The sequence below is a fragment of the Sander vitreus genome, chromosome 3 (assembly GCF_031162955.1).
Source record: "Sander vitreus isolate 19-12246 chromosome 3, sanVit1, whole genome shotgun sequence".
Taxonomy (NCBI): domain Eukaryota; kingdom Metazoa; phylum Chordata; class Actinopteri; order Perciformes; family Percidae; genus Sander; species Sander vitreus.
In genome coordinates, this window is record NC_135857.1 from 4,643,550 (window position 1) to 4,661,859 (window position 18,310).

General features: G+C 39.9%; 1 protein-coding gene across 1 annotated transcript; it reads left to right on the forward strand.

Annotated features, from left to right (window-relative positions):
- Nucleotides 1–1,510: 1,510 nt before the first annotated feature.
- Nucleotides 1,511–17,789, forward strand: nars2 (asparaginyl-tRNA synthetase 2, mitochondrial). The gene is made up of 14 exons (XM_078245787.1): nucleotides 1,511–1,840; nucleotides 5,199–5,308; nucleotides 5,427–5,547; nucleotides 5,919–6,059; nucleotides 8,745–8,825; nucleotides 11,198–11,292; nucleotides 11,437–11,569; nucleotides 12,511–12,609; nucleotides 12,741–12,778; nucleotides 12,878–12,944; nucleotides 15,063–15,200; nucleotides 15,331–15,428; nucleotides 17,430–17,456; nucleotides 17,562–17,789. The coding sequence occupies exons 1-14, from the start codon at nucleotides 1,679–1,681 to the stop codon at nucleotides 17,704–17,706; spliced, it is 1,455 nt and encodes a 484-aa protein (XP_078101913.1). The 5' UTR covers nucleotides 1,511–1,678; the 3' UTR covers nucleotides 17,707–17,789.
- The last annotated feature ends 521 nt before the right edge of the window (nucleotides 17,790–18,310 follow it).

Genomic DNA, 18,310 nt, shown 5'->3' on the forward strand with positions numbered 1-18,310 from the left:
CTCCCTATGAAGACGACACCATGTGCATAATTGCCCCATCCACGCTGGGCATAATTAATATCGATGACCCTGCTGACTTTTCAAATACATCATGTTGGCTTTAATGATGATGTGTCATAAGCAGCCGGAGGTGGAGACACCCAGCTCTGTGTTTGCTGGCAGGCCCAGACCAGGGGCTCCAGAGCTGACAGGCGAGACCAGGTGAATAATAGTCGATGGCATCTTATTACATTGCTGGCGTGATCTGATTTACTCCTGCAGCAAATGGTGGGAATAGACCCAGTGCCGTTGTGGGTATTGGATTAACGAGCTTTTACGCACAAATGGACCTCACACTGACGGCAGATACATCATGTAAGATTAAAGAGGGTTTCCGTGTGGTTGTGATAGCTGTTCTGTTTGCTTCATTACACTTTTGAATCACTCCACATGTGTTACGCTTTAGTGTTGAAAATATGTTTTCCAATGTGTGGTTTTGCGAATGCCAATCATTATCATACTTTTTTGGGACTGTAACGTAATATATTCCTTTTGGCAGGACATACAGTACATAGGGTTATAGAGAGTGTACTTGATATTAAGATACCGTTTAGGTTTGATATTATAGGCCAACCTGCAAAAAGTATTTGTTTCAAATCATTTTGACTGCAAGTATACGAACTATAATAAGAATATGGTTACAGCCTGAACCACTAGTATTACAAGACTTTATTGAAATTATGATTTCTTTTCTTTTTTAGGGTGTAAGCAATGAAATAAAAAATATCCCTATCACTGTCATCTTAAGGAAATCAATGTATGTGATGACTGTTGTGTGGGCTTTAAACAGATGTCTCTACCCCAGCCTGTGTCCAACATCTCCTTACCTGTTTCTTTTCCTTATGTATTGTTTGCTTGTTCTTACTATTGTTTTGTTTGTTTGTATCTTTTATTTTGCTTAGCAGTTTGTGTTTATAGGCTATATATTTGTAAAAAAAACAAAAAACAAACAAAAATACATTCAGTATTAAATACGCAGCTTCAAATATATTTGTTATAGTATCTTTCATCCTTTTTGTTGTTTTGTATTTCATCTTTATGTATAACATATTTGTATATTTTTGCCTGTTGCAGTAGGCCTACTTTGCCTTTATTTTATTTCCTCTTAATATGTTTATTGTATTCAGAAAATGTATTCAGAAAACGGGAAATTCATTGTAAGTGAAAACCTACTTGGTAATAAACCTTATTCTGATACTGCTCTTCCCATAGTCTCGCATTGCCAGACCTACCTACACAATGACAATTCTCAAAATACCTTACTTTTATTAAATATGCATCTCTAGTCTCTACCATAAAATCAAATATCATAAAACAATCATAAAATTGCATTACAAATAGTGAAATTTAAATGGGATTTAGGCTCTTATAAGAAAACTACAACTCCCTGGAGCAATAAGGACTGCTGTAAAATACCGACATCTGATTGGGTAATCTCAATCCACATGATTGACTTGGACGAATGGTGAAAGACCCATACAGGAAGTCTTACTGTCAGACAAGTGACACAACGTGAAAGTCAAGTCAAAGCAAAACCCTAAAAAATACCATTTAATACGTTGTTTATTGTGTATTCAAGTTATCGCAACATGTTGTGCTTTTAGCGGTTTTAGTGCCTCAAAGTGCAGCTTTTATTACGATGTTTCAGGCTGCAGTTAAAACGCTTTCTGTTGCAACAACCACTTCAGTATCTCGGGGAATATTGCTTAGTATTCGACATTATTGTAAGAAGACACCGGCGAAACTAAGAGTGTCCGAAGCCGTTTCAGGTGCAGACTTGGGAGCAAAAGTCAAAGTACAGGTAACATTCACGCCTACTTTTAAAATCTTCTGCTAATTTGTGCTAACAGCTAACGTTACCTTCAGTAACATGCTGCTTATTTTAGCTAACGTTACACCTTCACTGTATTTAATGAATAAATTAGCTAAATTATAAACCTAATAAACCTGGCTTACATGCAGTTTAGTGTCCCAAATTATTTTCCAAAAACAGAGTGTCCCAAATGATGAGGGTTTTATTTGAGACAGGTTAAGGTTAGGGTAGCACAGGTGGTTTAGCACGTTCATAATTAATTGAGGACATTGTATGGGGAATTTGGGACACTAAACTGCACGAATACCTTTAAAATATATTCCCACAAGATAATTCTTGCAAACAACTTCATATATGTGCCTGATTACTTCTTACTGTAGCACCTAAACCAGGGGATACACCTAACGTTAACTGAATATGTACTAAACCTTGCAGTATACTTTAGATGGGGATTTGCTAAACAAATGTCCCCCAAAGATCTGTTATCAAACAGATCATTTACCTGTACCCCAACCTACGCCTTATGCACCCTGAACTACAGTGGTGGAATGTAACTAGTACATTACTCTACTCTCTTAAGTACAATTTTGAGGTATTTGTACTTTACTTGAGTATTTTCCATTTGATGCAACTTTATACTGCCACTACAATTAAAAGGCAAATATTGTACTTTTTACTCCATAGTTGCTTTTATAAATCATAAATCAACTAATGAACAACGTATGATGTATTATCATAGGTTAAGTGTTTTAACCTTTAGCTACAACATATGAACGTATTATGCATCAATAATTATAATCCAGATTATGAAATGGGTTAGGGTTGGGTATCGAAACCTGGTTGTATGGAACCGGTAGGAATCGCACCGGATTAGAACACAAATTTTTGTTCCTCATTTCGGTTCCACTTAAGGTGTCGACTGAAATATTTTCCCTCTGTCGCTCCGAAACGGACGTAAAAATATCACACTTTCTCTGTAGTCTACCGTTAGCTAGCTATCGTAAATGTAGGCTACTTTTAAAATTCCATATTTTCACTCTATGCCTACCAAAACGGACGTAAAAGCATATTAACCATTCACTGCACGTGATCGCTAGTATCACATCTTTGATGTCATTTTTCAGTTTTTCAAAAATCGGTTTAGGAATCGGAATCGTTTTAAAAGTACCGGTTAGGCATCGGAATCGTAAAAATCCAAACGATACCCAACCCTAGAAATGGGCCAATCTGCATAATGAGCACTTTTACTTTTGGTACCTAAAGTACATTGTGATGCTAACAGTCTTTTACTTTTACTTAAATAAGATTTGAATGCCGGACTTTTACTTGTAACACTACTACTTCTTCCACCACTACTGAACTATGCTATAGCTATAGTATGTAGTTTTCACACTTTTTAGGGCTGGGACCATATGCTTTTTTCCCGATTCGATTATTTCATGATGCATGGGTGTTGTTGATTGGATTTGTATTGCCATTTTCATTAATTGTGATTCTAGAAGTATTGCGATTCGATAGTATTGAGTATTGTGATTTTCTTTTCCTTCTTTAAAGCTACATTGGGTAAGAATGTCTCCCATCTAGCGGTGAAATTGTATTTGACAACCAACTGAATATTACTTTCTAGCCCCTCCCATTCCGATCGCGTTTTAACTCCTACGGTGGCCGAACCCGAAATGATCTCTTAGTATCTCCATCGTTTACGCGCAGCTGTTCTAGCCACTCCAATATTAACTTTGGTCTTATTGCTTTGCCTGTTGCGTTGGCGTTTCAATTCTCTTTTTCGCTTCCCTGGAGAGTAATCTCCTCCTGGCATTCGTCAACGTGCCACTGAGTGTAAAGGGCGAAAGGCGGAAGTATGTCCCTCTTTGGCTAATGTATTTTAAAGATGGAGGAGCTACATGGCGGCCGTCATTCGAGTGACTCGCCCGTATGTATTCTGAATGATTCTGAATGGCAGATTTTACACTTACTAGAATACTTTGACTAGTTGGTGGAAGTAATTACACATGAATGAGCACATATTTGTGAAAGAACAAAGGGGTTTTTGCTAAGGATCAACAAAAAAAATTACACAATGGAGGTTTAACAAAAACAAAAGTTGAATAATAAACTATAGACAATATATCATGAGACATTTCTAAAAACTAATTGCTTTCTAAAAAAGAATGCACATCACATGCCAGTCTGACATTTATTTCATTTGTAAAGAAGAACATAAAATAGATTTTCTGCTTTCACTCTGTTTGGCTGGAAACGGAAATGATGTAGTCGCTGTCAGCGGTACCGTTTAAACAGAAAATATTTAGGTGAATCATTTGTAAAAAAAAATCTATTCTAGGGAAAATAATCAATTTTAAAAATTGTCGCAAAACAAATTCCCCACCCCTAACACTTTGCTTTCCAAATATAACTGCATATTGATACCACAGTGTATACATTTAGTTGACATTTTATTGAGAAAGAGGAGTGAAATTCTTAAAGCTTTAGTGCGTAACTTTTTGATATTCATAAACGTCTGTTACATTCAAGCCATTGCCAAATGAGTTGCTACAAAGCTAATTAAGACTATCAGCTCCACACAACTCTCTCTGTGTTTCTCAGTATGGCTATGTTCAGAAGATTGTGACGTCCGGTGATTAAAATAGCCCCACATCATCACATCCCCTTCACCATACCTAGCGATTGGCATGGTTTTATTTCAGTTAGCCTAATAGCTGGTTTGATTTGCATTGAGAGATGATCTTATGGAAAGTACCCCATGCCAATCTCTAGGTATGGTGAAGGGGATGTGATGATGTGGGGCTATTTTAATTCCAAAGGCCAAGGGAACTTTATCAGGATCATAGTATCCTGGATCCATGAAATAACTGGCCTTTAAAAAGAAAAATCTGCCTGCCTCTATGGGAATTTAACATAGGGGTGTACTTACTTATGCCCCCTGTATTTTAAGGAAGAACATTTATTTATTTACGATACATTATTCAGTCACAAAGAAAATTGGTGTGCTTAAAGGTTGGATTTTTCCTCATTTTTTTTAATTAAGGCATTAAGATCAATTTCCAAAAGATGATTTTTTTTATTCCTCTTTTTTTAGTCAACTTTAGCATTCATTCATAAACTTATGAGCACCACTGTAACTGTGTGGAGGAGGGGTGGGAGTGTGTGCGCGATCACGGAAGGCTTGTATCATGTGGACGCGCCGACAGTGTTGTTGTCATTACTTTGAGTTCCTCATGGGGGGCGACAGAAACTACGCACTATAGCTTTAAATTACCAACATACTGTATTTCTGTATTAGCAGAAGGAACAGCTAAGTGTAGTTTGACTTGTTTTTCTCTTGCAGGGATGGGTTCGCTCTGTTCGAGCTCAGAAGGCAAATCTCTTCCTGCATGTGAATGATGGGAGCTCACTGCAGTCGCTGCAGGTCGTCGCCAGTTCAGAGCTGAATGATCCGTAGGCACTTCACTTTTTATTTCCAGTACATAATCCTTGACAATACCGTTTTAGGTATAAAGGGTGCACATGTTTAAAATCCACTGACTGTCTTCCACTCTTTTCCCCTTAAATGAAGGTTGCTCACATTTGGTAGTGCTGTCAAAGTCACAGGTACTCTTAGGAAAAGTCCACACCAAAATCAGCCCGTTGAACTGGAAGCGCAACAAATCCATGTAGTTGGAGAATGTAACCCTGTGGTAAGGGAAATACTGACGTTTGACCCACCAACATTTTGCTGCCTTTAAGTTATACCTCTTCTATGTTAGATAGTATTACTTGTATACAGGGCCACTAAAACTCAGCAAATGTGCAATGTCCAGAAGTGCAATATCTTAGCCATTTTACTGTTTGTATAGGTCACAGCAAATACATATGTATTTATTCATAATATATTTGTATTTTTCTCTATTTTCTTCTTGGATTTGCGAGTGCACTGTTGGGATTGCTACTTAATTTTTGTTATACAGTTTTGTGCAATGACAAAGGAATTCTGTTTCATTCTAACTCTGTATGTGGTCATTGTATAGGAAATGTCATTAAATAGTGTCGCTTTGTCTTCTTGTTTTAGGATTTTCCCTTCAAAATCAAAGAGAGACACAGCCTTGAGTACATTCGCCAGTTTCCTCATCTCAGGTGTAGAACAAATGCATTCAGCTCCCTGTTGAGAATACGCAGTGAGGCCGCTACTGCAGTTCACTCATATTTCAAGGTGAGAACGTCAGTGGAGGAGTTCTTAAAGTGCCCATATTATGACAAAATCACTGTTATTTTGTGTCTTTGGTGCTTCCACAAGCATACAAACTTGGGGAAAAAAACATCCATGCTGTTTTGAGTGAGATACTGGGTTTCTGAATGTGTCCTGCCTTCAGTCTCCGGGTGAGCTGTTCAAAATCGGCAGGGCTTTTTTACGTCACTAGCCGAAACGAGGTGGCTAACCGTAGCATGCTAGCGCTAGCCTGCTAGCTCGTTCTGAATGGCAAAACACTGCTACAACACACACTACTTCACCATAATCTACAAAAGAACTACTTACATATCCCTATTCTGCAGGTCCATCCATTCATCTTTGTCCGCTTATCCGGTATCGAGTCGCGGGGGGTAGCAGCTCCAGCAGGGGACCCCAAACTTCCCTTTCCCGAGCCACATTAACCAGCTCCGACTGGGGGATCCCGAGGCGTTCCCAGGCCAGGTTGGAGATATAATCCCTCCACCTAGTCCTGGGTATTCCCCGAGGCCTCCTCCCAGCTGGACGTGCCTGGAACACCTCCCTAGGGAGGCGCCCAGGGGGCATCCTTACCAGATGCCCGAACCACCTCAATTGGCTCCTTTCGACGCGAAGGAGCAGCGGCTCTACTCCGAGCTCCCCAACGATGACTGTGCTTCTCACCCTATCTCTAAGGGAGACGCCACCCTCCTGAGGAAACCCATTTCGGCCGCTTGTGCCCTGGATCTTGTTCTTTCAGTCATGACCCAGCCTTCATGACCATAGGTGAGGGTAGGAACGAAAACTGACCGGTAGATTGAGAGCTTTGCCTTCTGGCTCAGCTCTCTTTTCGTCACAACGGTACGATAATTTGAATGTAATACCGCACCCGCTGCGCCGATTCTCCGACCAATCTCCCGCTCCATTGTCCCCTCACTCGCGAACAAGACCCCAAGGTACTTGAACTCCTTCACTTGGGGTAAGGACTCATTCCCTACTTGGAGAAGGCACTCCATCGGTTTCTCCATTCTGCAGGTATTTCACGCAACGTTGGAAGTGCGCCCTTGTTTAAAAGAAGTTTCTCGGCTAATCCTGCCTTGTACTACTGAAGTTGTAGAAACAAACAGCTAGCTAGATGATGTGATCCTTACCTAGGTACTGCGCATGTGCGACTGCCAACAAAGATGTTACAGCAGTGAGAGGTCTCACTCTGTAGCTAAAACAGAGTCCTGAACACAGGGTGAAAAGAGGAGCTGCAGCAATGTGCAGTACAACAAAAATATGGTGATTTTGAAAATTAAACCATGTAAACCTATTCTGGTACAACCTCAAAATACAATTAAAGCTGCAAGCAGCGATGGACGGGCCCTCACTCCTCTGCGCGCGTCGGGGTTACCGGCGTTCGCCGCTCCTTGCGACCGTGCATTTGCGCGACACTGCAAATTGTCACCAATGAAAAGGGAACTCCCTGCTGAGTTCAATGATACCTCACATAAGACTCTACCTTAAATGGGTCACCAGTTATGAAAGGGAGCGTGGCTTAAGCATAGGGGGGCAGAACAAACTATCACCAATGAAGAAGGAACTCTCTGCTGAGTTCAATGACACCTCACACAAGACTCTACCTTAAACGGTTCAAATGTTATGAAAGGGGGTGTGGCTTAAGCATAGGTGGCGGAGTAAACCATCACCAATGAAGAAGGAACTCTCTGCAGAGTTCAATGACACCTCACACAAGACTCTACCTTAAAAAATGGCCGCCATGCCACGCCCACACCGTTTGACGAAAAGTTTTTCTTTTAATAACTTTTCATCTTTAAGGTGTTGAGATGGTACAGACCAAATTTGAAGTCCGCCGGATGAAATCTTTAGGAGGAGTTCGTTAAAGTATAGCACCTTGACTTTTAGGCCTACTTCCTGTTGCCACTAGGGGGAGCTATGACTTTAAGTAAATATCGGCCTTTATTTGTCCTCAGGGTTGGACTCTTATGAATCCTGTTTCGAGCCAATTGGACAATGTACATTCAAGTTACACCCACTTCCTGTTTTGAAACACACAAAATGGCTGCCCCGCCACGGCCATGCCCTATGACGAATGATTTTTCTTTTAACAACTTTTCATCTTTAACGTCTTAAGATGGCACAGACCGAATTTGAAGTTGTTTGGATGAAATCTCTAGGAGGAGTTCGTTAAAGTACGACATGTGGAAATGGCCAAAATCGCACTAATTTCGAACTTTGAAATCAAAATGGCGGACTTCCTGTTGGGTTTAGGGTATGGCTACAATGACGTTTTCTGTACATCTTGACATGTTACATATGTGTACCAACTTTTGTGAGTCTACGTTAAACGCACCGCAGGGGCTCAATTTTTTTAACTTTGTAGGGGGCGCTAGCGAGCCATTTTTGTGCGCCTATTCCAGAAACCCTTAAAATACGTACATTTTCACCAAGCTTGATGCGACTGCCAAATTTAGTGAGTTTTTAAATATGTTAAGCCCCTCAAAAAGGCAATTCATTTGCCGGGAAAGAATAATAATAATAATAATAATAATAATAATAATAATAATAATTCCTTCAGTTCCAATAGGGCCTTCGCCGCGGTCGGCGCTCGGGCCATAATTATAAACCTGAAAATGAGCATAATATGGCCACTTTAATAGAATATTTATTTGTATTTATTTTTTCCAGGAAAATGGCTTTGTGCAGATTCACACTCCAGTCATCACCTCAAATGACTGTGAAGGGGCAGGGGAGCTCTTTCAGGTTGAGGTGAGTATCTACACATGTATTTATAAATGTTTTTAAAGTGAAGGTCCCATGCTATAGACCAGGGTTCAACAACTGGCAGACTCAAGTCCAAAACCGGACCGCGAGAGGCTTCCAATCCGGACAGCAAAGCTTTTTGACACAATCGGGAAATATATATAAGTTATATGCGTATTTATCTTGTCGCTAAAGGAATTTTGGACAGAACAAGGCCAGAGACCTGTATGGGTCTACAAAGCTGACCTCATTCTGCCTGTTCAAAATGGCCTGCGACTGTTTGTTGCCATTGCTAGGTTGCAACGAGTTTGTTTCTACGAGGACGGTGTGGCATGGGTGTGCCTCATTTGCCTGGAGTCTGTTGCGATTGTCTATTATTTATTTAGTTGTTTATTTAGATAGGGACAGTGCATATTAATAGACATCAGTACAAGTACACAATGTAAATATGCTAGAGTTAACACCATAGCTAATTTTCATCTATTGTCCCTAGGCAGATAGATAAAAAGAAAAACATAAAAAAACAGTAACAAGCATGCAACACCCTCATAGTTTGAGAGGCAAGACAAACACTAACAACAGTCAAGACAAAATACAACAGAACGTGTGATTGTCACACAGTGAAATGTGTGAGGCAGTTAAAAATGAGTGCAGCTTTGGTTTTCTAAAAGCCAGAATTTTAAACGCGAAATATTAAATGCCACTTTGAAACTAAACACAGACACCTCGGGAAACTTACCCACAGCAGTCTGAGGTGAGGACGTGGAAAATCAGTGTTCAGCTAGGAAGTTTGTGCTTCTATCTTTAAGCGATTATTAAGCTCAGGTCAGCTTAAAAACAGCACTTTATTTAGTTACCCTTTGAGGAGGTTTTATTTGTATGGACTGAAAGGAATATTTGCAAAGCAAACTTAGATATGGTTTATGGCACTTTGTTTTTCGTTTCATCAGCCTGTTTGAGTTTATTAATGATTTTGCATTTTACCAAAAAGCTTTAACAAAGCAGCCTGAAAGACAGAAGAGAGCAGTGTTCTATCCTTTTCTTAAGTTATCCCCAAAACATGTTACTGTAAAACTAAGAACATTGTAGGGTACATTGTTCAAAAAAACGTTAACTAAACTGTTTCCTTTAGTACTTGTAGGTATCGAAATGTTTGGACCTCAGTAGGGGCGGAATGTCGACTTACTGGACCTCTTGCAGTTTAAGTTGAATACCCCTGCTATAGACCAGTGTTTCTCATATTGGGGTACGCGTACGCCTAGGGGTACTTTGAAGTACCGCAGGGGGTACGGGAGATTTTTTGCAAAATGCAAATTGAAAATTATGTAATGCATAATTCCTAAAATAATGATACTATAATAATGAATGAAGTGATGGATTGTAAACATTTGAAATGTAGGATTTCAATGTTTTTTCAGTCACGAGGTTGTTGTTTAGTACATCTATCACTGCCGACACTATATTGTACCTCTTCATATAGACTTTTTTTCTTGTTTCGTGCTGGTCACGGGGTGCTTGGCTTAAAGGAACACGCCGACTTATTGGGACTTTAACTTATTCACCGTATCCTCCAGTTAAATAAGTCCATACATACCCTTCTCATCTCCGTGCGTGTCGTAACTCTGTCTGATGCACCCACCGCTAGCCTAGCTTAGCACAGATCCTGGAGGTAACCGGTTCTAACTAGCCTACTGCTCCCAAAAAGTGACAAAATAACATGTTCCTAATATGTGATTAGCGCAACACCTGAAAAGCACCGTTGTTCCCCTGTTCCTCACCACGGGGCTTCTCAGGTGCTGCGAGCAAATCACTCCACCCAAGTAGCAGTGCTTCGCCTTTCTGAGAATATAGTTCCCAGTATGTATACTGTTAGAAGACGTCTGTGTCTCATGTGACCTTGTTATTTGTACACCCTGTGACTATACAAATCACATCATGTAAATAGGAACATGTTATTTTGTCACTTATTGGGAGCAGTAAGCTAGATGGAGACGGTTACCTCCAGGATCTGTGCTAAGCTAGGCTAGCGGTGGGTGCGTCAGACAGAGTTACGACACGCACGGACACGAGAAGGGTATGTATGGACTTATCATACTCTGGAGGATACGGTGAATAAGCTAAAGTCCCAATAAGTCGGCGTGCTCCTTTTAAACAAAAAAATTAAAAACAATTCAGAGGAGGTACATTATTGAAAAAAGTTTGAAAACCACTGCTATAGACATAACAGTATTTTAGATTTCTGTGAATCCTGTATGTAGATGGGTTAGATATGTAGATGGTGCTGCCTCCAGCGTGTAACTGTCAATCAAAGCTGTGATGTGAACAGAAGGATTAACGACATTGTTTGAAATTCTAAAAACCCTCTGCTTTCACCCCAGCCGTCGGGCCCAGAGAATGAAGAAGAGGAGAACTTTTTCTCTGTCCCAGCCTTCCTCACTGTGTCTGGTCAGCTTCATTTGGAAGTGATGTCAGGGTGAGATAAACCTACATGAATATAACTGCTCGTGATTTATAAAATTCACATATCCTACTTGTATGTTTAGCCTCAGAAAGTAAGAGACAGACACGTGCACGTACACGGAAGAACATTTCTAATTATGCCGTGTCTCTCTCCCAGGGCTTTTTCTAGAGTCTACACATTCGGGCCAACTTTTCGTGCAGAGAACTCCCAAAGCAGACGCCACCTGGCTGAGTTTTACATGGTGGAGGCCGAGGTCTCCTTCACACAGTCCTTAGAGGATCTCACCAAGGTACGTTATGCCGATGTCCTAAAAGTTATCAAAGTAACCCGATAACTTTTCACTCAGCTTATTTCTTTTGCATACAATCGATTGATTACTTACCCTTCTGAAAACCATTGGTTTCTGTTCATTTTAACAAGCTATGAAAATAAACTTCCAGGATTTGAAGTGTGTTGATATGTGCTGTACTATATAAACTTGGGCTGTCAATCGATTTTTAATCGCAATTAATCACACGAGTGTCCTAGTTAACTCGTGATTAATCGCACATTAATCCCAATTTTTTTTAATCTGTTCTAAATGTGAAAAGGGATACTTTCTCAAGTTTTTAGTGCTCAAGTATTTGAGACCGGATGTAACTCAGTTCACATCGACAGTACATGCAAATAACTTTAGTCTTGTGGAGAGAACCATCTGGAAGGGCTTTGAAACTCAACTTGCCATTCAAAATACCCTTTTATTTTACCTCTTATTATTATTATTATTATTAGCCATCCACGCCCGTTCATGGATGTATAATAAGACCGGTAAGACCTGTTCCTGTTCCGCCGTCTCATGTCTGCTGCAGACAGCGAAATCACAGCATGGGCCTGCGTAGTGGCATTGAAAGGAATTTGTGTTAACTCATTATTAACTCGTTCATTTTGACAGTCCCTAATATAAACAGAAGGGGTTTTTTTCTATCATTTTGTCATCTTTATTTTCCCTCAAAGTTGCTTTGCAAACTTGTAAAGGAGAGACTAAGTAGCATTAAAGTTGTCTGGTATTCTTAGATAAAAACGCAGTCGTCACAGACTTGGATCTTGGATGAAGTGAACTAATGTCACATCATATCAATTTCTGTGTAATGAAGTTCAAATGTTCCACTTGCCTTCTGTGACTTTTAAAGTTGCCCTTATGCACAGGTGCCCGGGAAAGCTTTAATTATTAAACTGGGCCCTGGTCTTTAGGTCATGGAGGACATGTTCAGATCTGCCACGGAGCATGTCTTGGCTCACTGTGCCGAGGACGTGGATTTGTTTCACAAGCATGTGACTCCCGGACACCGGGTGAGTCCTGAAGGACACTTATTTAACTTGGGTACATAATCTGACTCCTTATACCAACCGGCCACAACTGCATGGGATTTCATTATTATCTCAATTTACATTTCTCTCCTATTGCCTCCATACACTCTTAGGTCACTGTAGAAGCTATGCTGAAGAAGAGATTCCCTGCGTAAGTCTGTATTTTTCCAAACATAGCATATACAGTTATATCGGCTAAAGAATAAAGTCCAGGCCTCGATTGATTAATACTATCTCAATCTACCTTCAGGATTACCTACAGTGAAGCTATAGACATCCTAAACCGCAGCTCTGAGAAATTTGCCTTCCCAACAGACGTAAGTACCGATGTTTTATTTTCTCTTTGTTATGGGCAGACTTAATACAGGGTTTCCGTGGGGTCTTAAGAAGTCTAAAAAAGTCTGGTAGTATTATGTTCTGGGTCTTAAATCATCTTAAACACGTCTTCATTTTCTTACGTCCATGTAACGCTACCTCTAATGCTCATTGAAATGCTCCCGCAGCGCTTTAGAATGCTTTTTATTTTTTATTCCGTGGTGTTGTAGTCCTTTCTTTCGCTACTCCATATATAATTTGCTGTATTACGACTACAAATGAGACCAACATGCAACTTATATCGTAGCCAATCAGCTTTCCTGTTATTGGCGGGAGTCTCTTTGGGATTGTACTACGACATAAAACAGATTTTATTCTTTGGCTATGGGGAAGGGCAAGTTGAGCGAGAAAAAAACTGAATTTAGGGTAGGGCTCGGTTAAAGAACATAACATTGTATTTGAAGCCTACTGCTTCTTATGCAAGAAAGCGATTTGAACTGGGATTGCTGGGTGTACGGGCCATTGACTGTAAAGTCTATGGTACGGGCACTGGTGTCTCATGCAAAAAGTGAGGAACATCTGACTGCTGTGAAGGGTCTCCGGCCCCTGGCGGCCCCAGCCCCGTGCCCGGCCCCGTGCCCGGCCCCAGCAACTACCATCAACCTGCCTAGGCCAGACCCACACAGTAGCTCCGCAACTACCGTAAGCGACCTCCATGTCGCTTTTGTTCAATTTCAATACATTAATTTATTTTTCAAGTAATTTTGTGCACCCTGATCACCAATTAATACATTTTAAATGTATACACAGAATGTGTCTTACTACAAGAAAACGTCATGCTATGAAAATCATCCCATTCCCTAATTGTGACCAATGTACACTTGATGTCTCAGGGTCATTTATACAAATGTTTTGGGAGTGTCCCAATGTGTTTGCCTTTTGGAGACATGTAATGTATGTCTCACTTTTAGTGATCTGCTTGGAGTTAATATTCCACTGTCACCGACCTTGCTTTTACTTAATGATGACTCTGCCTTAGAATTGTCTCTACAGCAGATGTGTATGCTAAGGGCTGGTCTCACTGCAGCAAAGAAAATGTTGGCATTGCGATGGCAATCACCTCACACATTGTCGTGGCAGCAGTGGGCCAACTCTTTTCTAGACATAGGCCCTGTTTATACGAGAACGCTCGCGGGTGAAAACGTGAAAATATTTTATCAGATGTGCCTTTCGTTTAGACGCCGACAGTGTTTTTGGGGCTTAAAAGCGCAAAAAAGTGAAACCACCTTAAAAAAACGCTCCACTGTCGCGTTCCCGTCTAAAGGGTAAAAACGCAAAAGTCTGCAGCCTCTAGTGTTGTGGTGGCTGGTGACCCACCCCATATTTCATTAAATAAATCAAAATATAGTGATTATTCGCCCATGGCCACTCCGCCGTTGGGTATCCACAGCCTGCCTGTACTTGGTCCGGATGGCTTTCAGCTTTGATGATATCTGACTTTTACTGATAGCGACTTTCTCGTGTGGATATGACGTGAGTGGCCATGGGCGAGCGATCACTCTATATTTTGATTTATGTAACGAAATATGGGGTGGGTCGCCAGCCACCACAACAACAGAGGCTGCAGACTTTTGCGTTTTTACCCTTTAGACGGGAACGTGACGGTGGAGCGTTTTTTAAGATTTCCACTCTGGAGTGTGGTTTCACTTTTTTGCGTTTTTAAGCCCCAAAAACTCTGACGCCGTCTAAACGAAAGGCATATCTGATAAAATATTTTTACGTTTTCACCCTCGAGCGTTCTCGTGTAAACAGGGCCTAATTATGTGGTGTCTGTGGTTCTGGGGAGTTCTTTCTTTCGCTTGTACAAATTATTATTACTCTGTGTCGCTTTTATTCAATTTGAATACATTTATTTACTTTGCAGGTACGTATGCATTTTGTTGCAGTTTTACGTCGTGATATAAGTCTTAAATTTCATTCATAAAGGTCTTAAAAAGGTGTTTAAAAAGTCTTAAATTAATAAAAACCTGCAGAAACCCTGTAATATCTACTGTATTTTTTGCTACAAACACTATCATTCCACAGAGCTCCACATTGACTTTAGCTCTTCTTTTCTCCAGTGGGGTTGTGACCTGCAGACAGAACATGAGAAGTACCTGGTGAAACATTGTGGCAACATACCAGTCTTTGTCACTGATTATCCCTACGATCTCAAGCCCTTTTACGCAAGAGACAACCAGGATCATCCTGAGCATACAGTAAGACGTGGTTACACTGTTCAAAATGCTGGGTGAATCAATGATTTAGCCCCTCATTTCCCTCCTTGTAATGTCAGTTATCGCAGCTCTTTGCGTATCTACGCTGACGCTGGCTGTGGTTTGTGTGCAGGCAGCTGCAGTGGACCTTCTGGTGCCAGGAGTTGGAGAGCTGTGTGGGGGCTCGCTGAGAGAGGAGAGGCTGGATCTGCTGAGGGCTCGGCTGGAAGAGTAAGAACACATACTCCAGGGGTAGTGGAAGGCCCCTGCTAATATATTTACACTATGGTTGTCAATATTTGCTGAATTGCTTCAAATATAGTTGTATTTTTAATCCACTGAGATTAAGCATAATCCCACTAATGTCACCGCGCTAGCTGGTGCATTTCCCAAGTCCTGCAGTGGCTGTTTCAAATTAAAAAAAACTTTTTCTATACAACCTTCCACAACAGCTCCAACATCTTTTCTGCACTCTCGCCACCTCACAGGGCAACAATGTGCAGAGAGTTAAAGATATCAGCTGATTAAATCCAGACTAACTTCTTCAGTTATGTGTTAGCAGGTTTTTAAGCCCCCTGACTCACCACACATATGTAATGGTAGGAAAACTAGGATACACTGACATATATATTGCATATACACAAAGTATCTTACCAGAAAATTACTTTGGTAGAAGTTAAAGTCACCTTTTATAAGATAACTTGAGTCAGAGTCTTACAGTATCTGATATGTACTGTACTTAAGTATCAAAAGTCATTTTCTGATGTTAAATGAACTTCATTATTAGAAGATTGTCAACTTTATTGGGGCTTCCTTATAGTAAAGCATAATATTCAGGGTTTCCAAACCTTAAACATCAAATTCAAAGTCTGACATCAACAAAGAGAAGAGAAGAGAATTATCATGCTTCCTGCTCTTCTTGTTTAGTTTTAGCCTAGGGTTTTGGCGATTGGCGTTACGTCACCAACTGGAACGGAGGGTTCATTAACTTGCAATCTAGGAGCAATGATTCGCCAAACCTGCTTTTTTCCAGTCAAACACTTTTCTTCTGATTTTATTTTGTAGTAACTTAGAATATGCTTAGGGGAAATATATACTACCGATCAAAAGTTTGGGATCACTTAGAAATTTCCATTCCATTCCATTATAGACAGAATACCAGCTGAGATCAGTTGCATTGTTTTTTTTTAACCAGGGCAGCAGTTTTCAGATTACATTATGTGCTTACATAATTGCAAAAAGGTTCTCCAATGTTTTCTCAGGTAGCCTTTTAAAACGATATCAGATTAGTAAACAGAATGTGCCTTTGGAACATTGGATGAATGGTTGCTGATAATGGACAATGTAGATATTGTATTAAAGATCAGCCACTTTTTTCTACACCTTTTTTTCCTGTAATGGACCCCAGGGGTCACTTATAATTTTATAATTTTAATTTTCCATTACAGAAAGATTCTCGACTGTGTATTTTTTTCTTCTTCATTTTTTTAAAGAACATAACCAGACAATTAACATGATAAATATATTGTACCATCTAAATAAGAGGTTTAACTGACTGTGGACAAGAAGAAACCTTTGTCACATCTGTGGTGAACAACACTGACTAATAAAAAAAAAAGGCAAAAATCAGCCCTTGGTAGGGCTGGGCGATATGGAGAAAATCAAATATCACAATATTTTTCACCAAATACCTTGATATCGATAACGCAACAATATTGTAGTTTTGACTATTGGTGCTTTCACAAAATATTTACACAATAAGATTTTTGATAAATAATCATCAGTAATGTGGCTATAATGACTAAGTGGGTAAAGGTAAATAATAGAACCGCTACAACAGTCTGGTAAGTTCAGAAAATGACATCACTTTACTGTAATGCAGCCTTTAAAACCAGGAAAAGACTACACTTATGCAATATTACGATATCCAAAATCTAAGACGATATCTAGTCTCATATCACGATATCGATATAATATCGATATATTGCCCAACTCTAGCCCTAGGTGCTGGTCAATGTATCTTTCGCTCTTGAGTTCAACCCTAATATGCACAGCCCTTGTTCTGAATGTCGAACCCTCAAATAGAAGAGAATACAATATGAAGTTAGTTTTGTTATTTGTACATGGTTTGAAAACACACGAACGTGATGCTGGAGAGGATTGGCTTTTGTGTTGCGTCTTGACTTTGTGTTTTGACCAGAGGATCTTACATTCATTATCATTCTTTCCCAGGGCTGGATTGGAAGACACCTACAGCTGGTAAAAAAAAAAACACACACACACACATTTCCACGAACAGCATTTAAATAGAAACAACACACCAACAGAGTGGTGTTTGTATTTACATTTGTATTTATTATACAGGTATCTGGATCTGAGGCGTTTTGGCTCCGTCCCTCACGGCGGCTTTGGACTGGGATTTGAGCGATATTTGCAATGCATTCTCGGTGTCGACAACATAAAAGATGTTATTCCTTTCCCTCGATTTTCTCATTCTTGTCTTCTATAAAACACAGTTCCAGCTTAGTAGATCTTTTATAAGTCTGTATTTGCTGTCTATCAAACATCAAATAAATATGATATTCAACATTGTTTAAGTTTGAATTGGTTTATTGGTGTTTACATGCCATTAGTTCTTTTATAATGTCTCTGCACCTGCAATATGAAAACAATAAGCATTGGTATGTGAGATGACTGTCCCAATTGAATTGTATTTTAATCTCATCAGTTGTGCATCACTTTCCTACAACTAACTATGATAAGGAGTTTCATTCATCCACTTCTCAGTGAAGTGTTTAGTTCCATTAAATCATATCTATTGCACCTGTACCAACTTCCATTTCAAATCAATGTTGCATTTCACAGCAACTGACAGTATTTCAGTTTTCCACAAGATGGTGCTTTTCCCCAATTCCATTCAACTGAGAAAATGCCAATCTTTTTTTATGTCACAAACATCAGTATTGACTCTTAATTTGACCCTTTTTTCCCTCCAGAGCACAGGCTATATTTTTGAAGAAGTCTCCATCATTTAGCTGTGATTGATACTTTTGGTATACAACACACGTTGGATGTAATAATGTGAAATCAGACGCGTTTCCGTGTGAAATACT

Bases quoted from the DNA above. Each gene is read 5' to 3' on its own strand.
- nars2 (XM_078245787.1), top strand. From the start codon at position 1,679: ATGTTTCAGGCTGCAGTTAAAACGCTTTCTGTTGCAACAACCACTTCA. The intron at 5,309-5,426 runs GTAGGCACTTCA...CCTTAAATGAAG, and splicing joins AGTTCAGAGCTGAATGATCC to GTTGCTCACATTTGGTAGTG. The intron at 17,457-17,561 runs GTAAAAAAAAAA...TTTATTATACAG, and splicing joins TTGGAAGACACCTACAGCTG to GTATCTGGATCTGAGGCGTT.